Source organism: Brachyhypopomus gauderio, chromosome 10, assembly GCF_052324685.1.
Source record: "Brachyhypopomus gauderio isolate BG-103 chromosome 10, BGAUD_0.2, whole genome shotgun sequence".
Lineage (NCBI taxonomy): Eukaryota > Metazoa > Chordata > Actinopteri > Gymnotiformes > Hypopomidae > Brachyhypopomus > Brachyhypopomus gauderio.
Window position 1 is genome coordinate 3,676,649 of NC_135220.1, and position 13,065 is coordinate 3,689,713.

Genomic DNA, 13,065 nt, shown 5'->3' on the forward strand with positions numbered 1-13,065 from the left:
TTGATATATATATAAATGTCATCTCCTAATGGTCAAAGCACAAAGAGCACCCTAAGATGGTAAAGCAAAAGTTATTTTACTAGTAGTAATGATGATGTAATGATCTGATGCATTTATAATATATATATATTTTTAATTTAGAAAAAAAAAACACTTCACTAATTATCTGCATACATCAATAATAGGATCATTGTGAATTACTATAATCTGTCAGGGATGTATAGCACAAACCGAACATCAGTAAATACACCTGCATTCTATTAATCAGATCATTTGCAGACGTCGCATGAGTTTTCTTTATTAGAGTCCTGCATTAGTGTAAGGGTTATGATAATGGCTTAATCTGAGGTAGCATTTTTGCTCTTCATTAAAATGACTGAGACAAGTATATGCAAATCGCACCTCAACATTTTCAGTAAATTTTTTAACATGCACCATACATGTGCATAGCTGTAACCCCACAGAATGCCAGTTACAGAGGAAAAGTAAACTGTAAACTATGACCTAGAAAACAAACACTGATTCCAGAACACAGAGAGAACCAAGGCAACATTCTAAAGTGCTTTCTTTTATATGGAATCCGTCTATTTAGGCCGTCAGAACATACAAAACGCCACGTCTGTCTTTTATTAAAAGACATTCTGTACTTGATTGGTTGCTTACTGTTCTAACAATACCAATTTACAGTGAAAACCCCATCTTTATGTGCAAAAATGTTATATCAAAGGTGCATATATACGGGAAGGTAACAGCATTGCACAGTAGCTTTTGCAAGAAAGCCCAACATGCTATATAGTACACAGATTGCCACATGTAAGATTACAGCTTATTAAAGGGAGCAATAAAAAAAAAGTTATTCTCAAGAGTCCTTATGACATACACCTTATGCTGTAGAAATTGGGAATCAGTAACAAGAATTTAAACGACTACTATAGCATAGCTGGCAAAAACCAAGAAACCTTTGGAAGACATTATTTTTTCAGGTTTTGTTACAGAAACCTCTCTCACACATTACATTGGTTATAACTGGGAAGGGAGGAGTGACTTTGACCCTATTAGGAGTGTTGATTTGTGAACACTGGCAATCACCAGGTTCACTCCTTAAGTTTGTTCTCAATGAAATCCTGGATCTTGTTGATCTTCTCCTCTTGCTGGTCTAGCAACTCTAAAATGAACCCCATGGGCGTCTTCTTCAGCCCTACACCCTCAATCTTATTCTCCAGCTTGTTCTTCATGCTACGCAGTCGCAGAGAGGCATGGATCAGGATCACTGAAAAGCAACACAACCCAACAATCAATGATTAACACAGAAAGATCAAATGATCTGTGATAAAAAAAAACATTGAACAATTTAAGTTAACAATATCTCTAAAAATGCATTGTAACAATTTTGGTTAAACAGTTCTCTACAGGACAGACAGAATAGGAATATTTCCAGAGCCTAGTGTCAGTACTTTAGAACATGAGGTTTCATTTCGAACCATTGCCAGATGCCAGCAAAGGTGAACAATAGAAATATAAACATTATAAATCAAACTGAGCAACATTTACTGCCCTGACCACTCTGCAACCATTCCACACATGCTAGTGCTCCTGTTCTCAGTGATGTGAATAGACACACCCTTACAACTGATCTTCTAGGCTCATATTTGGACATGAAATGGGATCTAATCAAGAGCTAACATCAGTGCACTGTTGGTGTATACTACATAAGTAGTAAATAAAGAAATTATGTAAAGAAAACAATTCAAAAAGGTCCAAACTGGGTGATCGTGTGCTGTATCTATATATTCTATTATAGATATATTCTATATACTTCTATTATGCTGCATAAGTTGCCATTGAATGTATTACTCACAGAGCAAAGGGAAGGTGATGCCAAATATGAAAACCATCACGCCGCCACAGAGCGTGAGCAGAAGGTAACTGACCACCATGACAATAATGACAAAGAGGACAGGGTTCTTCTTCTTGAAGTTCTTCACCACAGCCTTGTTCTCTCCAGCCCACACCAAGCCACCGAAGACCAAGGACACCACCGTGCCACCGAGCAACATGCCCACTGGGTTCATAAACCTGCAAAAACCATTTACGAGGCCACAAAAGACAATACGGTGAAAATGTATTTAGATGCCATTCTGTTTCTCCTCAAAGGCAAAAAAGATCCAGCACAAAATGTCGTTGCCTAATGTGAGGATGTCTACGTATCTAAACGACTGCATGGCTATGCTATACTGTGATGCCAATACTCTGTGTTACAAATATAAAACCTCTTGTGCTCTAAATTACACGTTTAAAAGTTATTGTGGTAGTTGCTCATAACAATTTAGCATTACAGCCGAATTGTCTTCTGGACTAAACATAGTCTGAGTGACTCACTGGTTCCTGACAGCTGCGATTTCCCCGGCCTCTTAGATAGCGTCATTTAAGCTTAATAAACCTCTGTATATTTATAGTCCACGTTCAAACAAACACAACAAGTGAGAAACTTCTTTAGTAGGCTATACAAATAAAAATAATACATTGGTTCCTTTCCACCTGGGCGTAACGCTTCATTAACGGTGGGCGGTGGACAGCCTGATGAAGTCTGCATCGCACAACTAGCTAACTTAAAATAGCACAGCTAGATCTAGTCAAAGCAGAATTAATCCACGACGGGGCATCTAGTTAAACACTTACATTAAACACACACACACACACACACACACACACACACACACACACACACACACACACACACAACCTGTACCAGTTTTGCCAAGAACGTACTGGAACTGGTCCCCAGACGAACCAGGTACGTACCCAACGATCACGAATACCACGGCGGCCACCGCGAAGTAATTGGTCTGAAAGTACAGTAAATTGCTTATTATTCTGTTGTTCCATTTGGTTAAATCTGACATGTCTGGTTTGGCGAAACGGTCGGCGCCAGGGAAGACGTCCAGCCAGGGTCTGAGAGGGGCGAGCTCCATCGCAGCCATGACTGCGCTGACGTGACGGTGTCGGCCCGGCTGCTCCGCGTCTGTCCGTGTACGTGAAGTCAGCAATAACCAGGGTTGCCAGGTCCTACAAAAATATCCCGCACAAAGTCAGTGTAAAATCCGCCCTTCAGAAGCCTAAACTAGCCCAAAGCATATGTCTGCAGGGTTGCCAACTTTTCAAGATCACTTGGAGTGAGATTTAATCTTGGGTTGGCGAGTGTAAAATTGAGACAAATTAAGTATTATATCGCGATCGATTCTTAGTGTTGACTTGTAACTACTGCGGTAGCCCAACTAAAAAGTAGCCCAAAAACCGCACCCCGCGACCCCAGAATTTTTAGGCGTGAAAACCGCGAACCTGGCAACTCTGGCAATAACACCAGCGGTGCTTTTGAATAGGCGGGGTAACGCACACGGCCACAACACTTATCCGATTATTAAAGGCATACCAAACCTTATGCCTGGGATGGTTAATCAGAGTCCTCCCCGCAAGATATCCAATCATTATTTTTTGGGACAGAACGCCATAATATAATTAGACTTCGTGGCAAGAATATTGTTAAAATTATTTGTTACGGTTAGGGTGAGTTGTAAACATGAACACGATAAACTAATTTTAATCCATAACAGGGCCGGAGTGGGCCTCTTTTTCAGCCCGGGAGTTTCATGCCCAAATCCGGCCAAAATTATTTTCCCCTCCCAATCGGCCCAAACTAGAGATTGACATGAGCTGGCCCATCGGGAATCCTCCCGAATCTCCCGATTAGCCACCCCGGCTCTGATCCATAATCTCAATTCCCTATGAACGTCTACAGAGCAAATCTAAAGGTTAATCACCCATGCATCTCCTCCAATATTTCTACATTTCGGTATTTAAAAGTATTTGACTTGAGGGACTAATTTACTGTTCAGCACACAAGTACAAAAATAAGTAGCCGTGGAGTTAATGTACAATGGTAGTAATGGAGGCTATATTTATAGTATCCTGACCTGATTCTTATTCATGATCAGAAATGGTTCACTTAGCAGTAAAACCGACAGCATTTATTCGTTTTTCATTAAAAGGGGAGTTTATGGAATATGCCTGTTTTCTCCTTCATGCTATATGTGCTTTAATGTTTACCTAAGAGATCCTGGAGCCAAATTAGCTAACCAAGTCCCATTACACAATTTGACAGTTATCAAAGGCAAGGATTCCTACATCAGTTCAGCTGCCCAGCACACATGCTCCATCATACACAGTGACCATTTAGGGATGCGAAAACAGAACTATAACAGCTTCATCTTCAGCCTTAAACAGCTGCTGAAACTCCTGGGAACCGCCCCCACCCGAGAGATGGCCAATCAGCACGAGAGAAGTCAGTCTTAAATTAACGCTTCATGGTATGTTCTAGGGGTTAATAATAATTCTAAATATGATGACAATGACCAACAACAATGACAACTATAATATAATTATAACTATAATAATTAATAATTAAATGTGAATAATTCATAATAATTCATAACGAAAGCAATATGTTCACGCAGCATTTATTGAGGTCTCACGGAGTAATAAACCGTATGTAATGTATATATTAGTGTATCATTTGTCTCCCAAGCTCTTGCCCATATGTACATATTTAAAATGACTTCTTATATCTCTTATCCATTTAATAGTTTTGTGGCAGTGGGGTGTGGCTGAACATAAGTTACGATACGGAGACAGCGCTGGTGAAACAATTGGTCATTTAAATGAATTAAACTCTGACTTCTGGGGACTTTTATTCTATTAACAGAGATGAAATTCGCGTGCTCTGCACCCATCTCTGCATCCCGTATCCTCAGTGCCTACGTGGCCCATGATATCCACTCTAGCTTGATAAGTTCTATTTTACTTTCTGTTTTTATCGTTTACATTTTATGCTCTACATGTATTTTTTAAATTGCTATGTTTTTGGCTTACCTTATTTCATTTATGTTTAATCTGCATTCTGATCACTCTATACTGGAAACAGTTCAGTGTCAGTATGTTTGATATATTACATGTACACTCACCAGGACAAATCCAAAGATAAGTAGCAAATACAGTATCCATTATACAGGAATAGGTCAAATATGCCTCTACAGTGGTCTGGTTGACACACTGTGTTCAATATAATGACCAGTCACTCCAGAGTTTTCGGCTGTAAATCATACCTGCTTTATCATTCCGAGCACGTTACAATGTCCATGACGGAGTTGCAAGTGCGAGTAGTGACCAGTGGGAGGCGCCAGGGCACAACTGAATAGGAACATGGCAAAAATCAGATGATGTGGGATCCACAATGAGAGATGTCTGTAAAACCAAAAGTACTCACTGACTACGGACTCTCCTATATGAACCGCTGCAATGCCCCCCCCCCCCCCCCCCCACCGTGCTTCACCAGCACTAGACTACTGAAATACAAGGTTAAGACTAGTTTAAGACTAAAGTTTCTTTTCAACCTCTTAAAATGCAAAGGGCAAAAGGCAAAAAATAAGACACTCAAAATCAGAGTGGTGCCAAAAAGAAAACTACACAGTTTAATAAAAATATTAAAAGATAAAAAATATTTACTATGATCAGTATAAATATGTGTTTAAATGGAAATGATTAATAATTACAAAACAAAAATAGAACAAAAGAAAAAAAAAAGAGTCTGAAGATCATATAATTTTATACACACACACACACACACACACACACACACACACACACACACACACACACACACACACACACACACACACACACACACACACACACACACTCTTATGCTAGATCCAGTATTAGAATCCAGGAAGGCTGAGCAAAATCCTGGTGAGGACTTTTAATCGCGGCACCTGGAATTGACAGCACTATTATTTACAGGTTTCATTTTGACTGGTATTCCCAACTGTTCGAGCAAAAGTGTACCATAACAAAACAGAGGGCTGTGTAATGATTATGTGTGATGTCAGCACTACAGGGTACTGTTGTTCTCTTTGTAATCATTATAAATTACTATAAAATAATTAGTGATTCAGCTTATGAAAAAATATATAAAATTTATAAATTTATTAAATTTATAAATTTTATAAATTTATAAAAAATTTATAAAATTTATAAATATTTATATATTTTATATAAATAAAAAATATATAAAATGACATAAAAATGTCAAAATATGACATTGCTTGCCTTTTTGCCAGTGCATGGTCCTGTTATGTTTGGTGTCCAAAACAAAAGTGTTGATGAGAACTGATGTGTAGTCTACTCTATTAATGAACTGATGTGTAGTCTAATCTATTAATGAACTGATGTGTAGTCTACTCTATTAATGAACTGATGTGTAGTCTAATCTAATAATGAACTGATGTGTAGTCTACTCTATTAATGAACTGATGTGTAGTCTACTCTATTAATGAACTGATGTGTAGTCTAATCTAATAATGAACTGATGTGTAGTCTACTCTATTAATGAACTGATGTGTAGTCTACTCTATTAATGAACTGATGTGTATTCTACTCTATTAATGAACTGATGTGTAGTCTACTCTATTAATGAACTGATGTGTAGTCTACTCTATTAATGAACTGATGTGTAGTCTACTCTATAAATGAACTGATGTGTAGTCTACTCTATTAATGAACTGATGTGTAGTCTACTCTATTAATGAACTGATGTGTAGTCTAATCTATTAATGAACTGATGTGTAGTCTAATCTATTAATGAACTGATGTGTAGTTTACTCTATAAATGAACTGATGTGTAGTCTACTTTATTAATGAACTGATGTGTAGTCTACTCTATTAATGACTGAGAAGTTTTGATCTCCCAGACAGTGAGTAGACCAAGCTCCCATATGAATGTTCACATGTCATTGTCAAATAGAAAAATGGTTTTCTAAAATGAAGCATTCAAAAATGCAACTTGGAAATATATATTATCAAAACATGATAAAAGAAAGTTATTTCTATTGCATTTGTGTGAGCATGTCTATGTGTGTGTGTTATGGTCAATGGTAAATATGTGGAAATAGTATTCTGATCAGATTGCAGGTGTTGATGACAGGGTTGCAGTAGAGTGCCCAGTAGAACAGGCAGTCACACACAAACTGGGGCAGGAGTTGCCACAGCAGAATCCCACCGAAGCCCATGTAGGCCATGCCCAGTGTGTGGCACAGCACCATCGCTGGCACCTTCCTGAAAGTCACACAGACCAACCGATGAACAAATCAACCTAGATTACATCACAGCTAGTGAAATATAAACAAGGTTTGCATTGAAATCACTGGAGATGAAGGGTATGATTCTACTCTTACAGGGCCGCAGAACTACACAGGTTCTCCTCTGTGGTTTGATACCCTGTCGCCTCATTAAACTATCACATTCTTCAAGACATGAATGACAGTGTAAAAACACTTTTTTCAGCACAGTTCTGTCTGTATGGAGCAATATCCTCTTTGGTGGTTTAAAGTAGGTTCGTGTTTACCTAATGCATAAATGTTCCTCTTAGAACACTCATTTTAATTTATAATTCCATCTGATTTGCTCAAATTTAAACTGCCTGCAAAACAGACGCCCACATGCATACCCATCATGACATCACTCACAAAGGAACCGGGTGGATTCTTAGAATTCCACCCCCAAACATGATTTGGAATACTTATAATATTTGGCTGTTTCTACCAAACACAGTCATCTCATACGTATAACAGGACAAACCACAGGGTTACAGGCTGTGTTTCTATATCAAGGCTCAGTGCAGCACTCTTTTACCTTCTATTTGAATGTTATGTGAAGGATAAAACAACCAGGGAATCAGCTTATTCTAACACACACCCTGGGGCTTAGGAACAAGGCCAGCTGTCAGACATCATAGGAAAGGCGTGGTGAATGTGTCCTGCCAGACTGCCAACCCCATCACATGGCCCAGAGAAGGATTGTGCACTCAGGATGACTATGTTGGATGAAAAGCAAACAAAAGCAGCACGAAGTCTCAGCTGATACCTGATGTTAGTTGTTCTCCAGTGGACGCGGATCATGAATCCTTCTTGCAGGGTTAGCAGGAAGGCGCTGATGATGGTGATGAAGGATGTCCAGTAGTGAACGTCCAGCCAATCCCACGCAAAGTCAGCCAGCAACTGGTAAGGCAGGAAGCACAGCTCCAGCAGGAAGTGCAGCCATTGCTTCGTGCTCGGGGTCTGTTGCTGCCACATTGGGGGTGGGGGGGGGTGTGAGAGGGTGGGGGGGATGGAGGCACTGAATGAGAAACCCCAAGGATAGGAGAGCAGACTGGTCACAACTGTCTCTCTGGTGCACGCATGCACATGTACGCACACACGCACGCACGCACGCACGCACGCACGCACGCACGCACGCACGCACGCACGCACGCACGCACACACACACACACACACACACTCACAGTGTTATGCTACATCCAGTATTAGTTATTTACAAGTTGTATTTTGACTGGTATTGGTGTATGTACACTCTTCCTACCAGATTCCGGAAGAAAAGGTCGTCATCCCCTGATCGGGTTTTTGACTGTGACGGACAGCTTATGTGAATGAAGGGAAGGAAAGAGTCGTGGTAATCGAAGAGGAACATGTAGAGGATGGTGAAGCGTGGGGAGTGAATCAGGCCAAACAGGAGGAAGAAGGACTTCTTCTCATTTACCACCTTCAGGAAAGACAAGATGTTGCTTCATATGCAGTGTAAACAAAAACATGGTTTTTCCGGTGGATTCCCAGACGGAAACGGTGAATTATAAAATTTCAGAGCTGCAATTTTTTTTTTAAACAACCAGCATGAATGTCAACACTGGCATTTTGAAGTGGGCATTTCTCATAACTGTAAGCACAATCTCTACATTCTGACAACAATGATCAGCTCTTGGGAATGTTGCCTAAAAGCTCTTAGGTCTTCCTACACACTCAGTCTATGTGGAACAGGATGGCCTTTTGAACCTTGTATTCCCAGAGGGTCTGAGGGCGCTTGGACCCCAGTGTCTGCAGCGCGAGAACTTCCTTCTGCATAGCACGCCTGTGAAGCTGGTTCCCTATACTGTAGGGAGGCTTTGACAAGTCCTCTTCTCCCAGTGCATTCAACAACCTCTCACACACACGCACACACACACACACACACACACACACACACACACACACACACACACACAGATTAATAGAATGTCTGTCACAAACAGTGTATGGCATCGCTTGTGCTAATGTCTGTAACTGTCTCTCTAATGAATGTCTGTGCTGCGTGTTTGTGGCCTACCTGCCATTGACCTGTTCCTTCAGGAAGACATCTCTGTAGGGGGCCGTCCACGGGCCCAGGTTCTCCATCCACATGGCCACCTCCTTCACTGTCCACGCTGTCAGAGGCTTCTTCACCAGCAACTCCACCTCGGAGTTCCCACCACTCCAGTGATACATCAAAAACACAACCTGGAATGTTCATAACTGGTCAGCGTCTGACCACAGGTACACAGCATGTTCACTACTGGTCAGCTTCCACGGGTTCACTGCTGACCAGATCTCGCTGGAGGTGTCTGACTCCACTCTGCACAGCAGTGACTCTGTAAATGTACAGGAGAGGCTCAGCAGTAGGTGTTAGCTGTGGTTCTTCAGGAGAGCAGGACACTCCTGAAGTTCTTCCACATGTCCGAGTCACTGCTGAGTTGTGAGGGGCCAGCAGCAACAGCAGGTGAGAACTTTGATAGAGAGTCAAGGGGGAGTGCATTCTGGTTACACGCTTTATCTACAGGGTGTGTCTAACAAACTCATTCTATCCAATTGTCAAGAACAACACACACCCCCCCCCCCCCCCCTTGCTACAAATAGTTAATCTTACACCTGTCTCTCCTCAGCCACACGCTCCACTGCTGCTATTTAAGACGGAAGTTCCTCTTCCTCCTTGCGAAGTATTGCTGACTCATGCCACATACTGAGCGGTCCCATTGCCTTGTTGACTGCCTGTGTTCTGACCTCTGCTTCGCTCTTATACCTCATTACCAGCCCGGCCCTCCTGTACCTCCCAGACTCTGCTCTTCCGGCGTGACCCTGGACCGGCCCGATATCTTGCGAAACACTCCGGTGTTCCGTGCCGTTGTTTACACTGGGTGATACTCACCCCTGGCAGTCGTTTCATTATCAATAAAAGTGGTATTATTCCGCATTTGGGTCCTTCTCTGCCTCATCACTGCATTACACCAATGTAAGCTAATAACTGTTGACAAATTTTTATGGAACTAAATTGATTTCTTTGCGTCTGCTCATATTAAAATTTATAATTAGGCCTTTACCTCAGTATGCAAAATATGTTTTGTCTTTTCAAAATCATTCGCTTTTTAGCCATCACTACATTATGACTTTATATAATTCCAGGAGTCTGATTCTTGTTCATGTGGTAATGAAGAACGGCCAGACGATATCCTAGTCTGAGTTACACCTTCACCTGTCTGGCAGAACTGATTTGAGCAGCAGCTGAACAGAAGAGTCAACGCCTTGTAAGTGTATCCCACAAATGACTTTACAGTCAATACTTGTGTAGTGTATTTCAGATCACCACAGTCTGAGTGTACTAGTATGTACCTCATATCATGCTACCTCACTGAACCACCAGTGCACACAGCTGCAACTATTTCCCTAGTGCACATTCTCAGCATCACTACACCTGAGCTACTAGTGTCATGTGCCACCAATACTGCGTTTCAGGCTATTTAAGGCATAACCTCATGGCATACCCTGATCTTCAACACTGTAATTCATTCTTGTTTTCATGGATAAATGTATATGACATTTATGCACTCAGTCATCACATGGGTGTGTGGCTCACAGCTACCATGAGTTCCAATCACCTCAGAGAAAGACAAACGTGAGTGCCTTGTGTCCCATTATAATTTCATATGATTGATAAAGTTTGATATTGTACAGCTGTTGACTGATTGACTAAACTGGTGCTGGTCCAGTGGATGTGCTCCACGTCCAGGATATGGTCATGGTCGCAGGTGTGTCAGCACAGGTGTGTGACCCACCGTGACGAAGGTGATGGCGATGAGGATGGGGCGGAAGAAGCAGTCCATGCCCATCCGCGGATGCCAGCGTGCGGGCAGAAGGCCGCCTCTGCTGCTGCCGTTGTGCGCGGGAGTCTGGAAGGCCTGCAGAGAAAGCACGACCCTCGGGTCATCCAGGATGTCTTTCCTCCTCTTCTTCACATTGGCTGGGAAATGTGTCTCCACAAGATCCCTGCAAAGAACAAATACTGACCAGCATCAGGGCTGTACAGCATGAAAACATTTCCTGCACTGGGATATTACTGCTACCCGTTGCAATCACTTTTCAATCACTGCCGAAACACTGCTACCCATTGCAATATTCCAAGTGCTCTATGGCCCCTTGTGAGTGGATGAGGGCGTGAAGGAACTTCTCATTTTATAGAATATGTAGAAAACTTTAGTAGCACACTACATGCTTTAAAATATAGAAATGCCATTTTTAATCTCACCTTAACAAGATGTTTATTTTTGGAAACTGTTGAAAGATCTCACAACATCCAGGACACTCCATTTTCTGTGAAGTCTGGACCCACAGAGCAAGACAATGCCGACAGAAGCTGTGTCCACAGTTCAGTGTGGTGGGGTCCACCATGATGTCATAGCAGCAGTGACACAGGACGGCTTCCCTCGAGATGTTGTCAGAGCCATCTTCCTCCGTGTGAAGCTCTATAATACAGTCATCCACCTTTGGCTGGTTTGCCATTCGGCTGCTGTGAAACATATCTCATGTCTCATCTTTCATGTCAGTGTAAAAGGGAAATACTAATGGAATCCCACTGTAGATTTGTGTTGTTTTGCTGTTTTATTTTGGTGTGTATATCCTGATATTTTTATGTATACAGTGTATATATACAGCAATGCAGAACTGGAGTTGATGTGCTGTTCAGTGTTTGCTGAATGTGTTGCTTCAGCATGTGCACTACGAACACTTCCTTTAGCGGGTTACAGACTTGGGTAGTCAAAGCAAAGCAATATGTGAGAACAAAGTGAAACTAAACTTTAGTTAAAAGGAGCATGTAAGTAGAAATCAAATACCGAAGACTGCGGTAAATGCTAAAACCACTGAAAGACCAATTGTTGTTTCTCAAAGTGTTTTACCTGGTGACAGCTGAACAAAATCTTTGAAATAAACTGTAATGTTGTATTAATTATGATGTTTACTGTCTAGATATGTAAGTATAATATAATATAGCAAAAAACAAATAAAGCAGAAAAAATAAATATTTGAATCTGGAAACCCCGCTACATTATAAACAAGAAAAAAACACACAGTCTACTATTCTAGTTACTCACTTTGAGGGTGGTCAATGTTCAGATGGTAGAGAGAGAGAAGCTTGGATGAATATGAAAGTGGAACGCTTTGCCCATGTCAACAAAAAGCTCAAAGCCGGTAGTGCAGAAGTGAAAGTAACACCCTGCCACAGTGTGACACTCACTCAGCACATACTACTGTCAAACCTGTTCTTATTACACCTGTCCTTCATGAGGATATCATAAGCTGTCATTTGTGTACTAGTAGGGTTAAGGTAATGAAGGAGCCTGTAAATGCTAAGGACTGCTCTACATGCCAGTGTGAACAGATGTAAGTCCTATGTTCAAAATGGTTCAAAGTCGTGTGACATGGCCTATTGTGTCATCAGTAGTGAAGGCTGTATGGGTTGAGGTCAGGGGAGTATCAAGCTTTTCAAAAGTGGGGGTGTTGTGGGATGTCATGGTATGCATAGCATGTTTTAGAATAGTTTCTTTTTTTTCTTGACTGGCCAAGCTTTGATAGGGTGAGAGCTTTGTAGTGTGTTTCTTTTCTTTGGTAATCAGGATTATTTGAGATGATGAAATTAATATGATTTATTAATCTTAAACAATTGAATACGCTTAAAGATAAATCTTAATGAATAAATTAAGTCTTTCTAAAATGAAGCTCTAGATTGTCATTGTTAGGCTGAATACAGCTTTGGGTTGCACTACTGTGAGGTTGAATCCCGCTCTGGATTATGTTATTGTGAGGTTGAATCCAGCTCTGGATCGTGTTATTGTGAGGT

At 41.1% G+C, this 13,065-nt stretch overlaps 2 protein-coding genes and 1 long non-coding RNA gene across 4 annotated transcripts; 1 reads left to right on the forward strand and 2 right to left on the reverse strand.

Annotated features, from left to right (window-relative positions):
* Positions 1-282: 282 nt before the first annotated feature.
* arl6ip5b (ADP-ribosylation factor-like 6 interacting protein 5b) lies at positions 283-3,050 on the reverse strand. The gene is made up of 3 exons (XM_077018818.1): positions 2,803-3,050; positions 1,859-2,076; positions 283-1,270 (listed from the first exon to the last, which is right to left on the reverse strand). The coding sequence occupies exons 1-3, from the start codon at positions 2,979-2,981 to the stop codon at positions 1,095-1,097; spliced, it is 573 nt and encodes a 190-aa protein (XP_076874933.1). The 5' UTR covers positions 2,982-3,050; the 3' UTR covers positions 283-1,094.
* Positions 3,051-5,502: 2,452 nt separating this feature from the next.
* Positions 5,503-12,417, reverse strand: LOC143525197 (bifunctional apoptosis regulator-like). 2 transcript variants are annotated; one of them, XM_077018820.1, is made up of 8 exons: positions 12,320-12,364; positions 11,476-11,733; positions 11,006-11,216; positions 9,247-9,416; positions 8,937-9,081; positions 8,470-8,649; positions 7,975-8,174; positions 5,503-7,167 (listed from the first exon to the last, which is right to left on the reverse strand). In XM_077018820.1, exons 2-8 carry the CDS (start codon positions 11,727-11,729, stop codon positions 6,981-6,983), a joined length of 1,347 nt encoding a protein of 448 aa, XP_076874935.1. In that variant the 5' UTR covers positions 11,730-11,733; positions 12,320-12,364; the 3' UTR covers positions 5,503-6,980. The 2 variants fall into 2 exon arrangements, with proteins under 2 accessions (XP_076874935.1, XP_076874934.1); XM_077018819.1 differs by having other exon boundaries at positions 5,504-7,167; positions 11,476-11,736; positions 12,320-12,417.
* Positions 7,984-12,175, forward strand: LOC143525198 (uncharacterized). The gene is made up of 7 exons (XR_013133587.1): positions 7,984-8,111; positions 8,473-9,452; positions 9,600-9,675; positions 9,987-10,185; positions 10,356-10,477; positions 10,783-10,845; positions 10,940-12,175. It is a non-coding gene; the product is annotated as an uncharacterized LOC143525198 (long non-coding RNA).
* Positions 12,418-13,065: the final 648 nt, after the last annotated feature.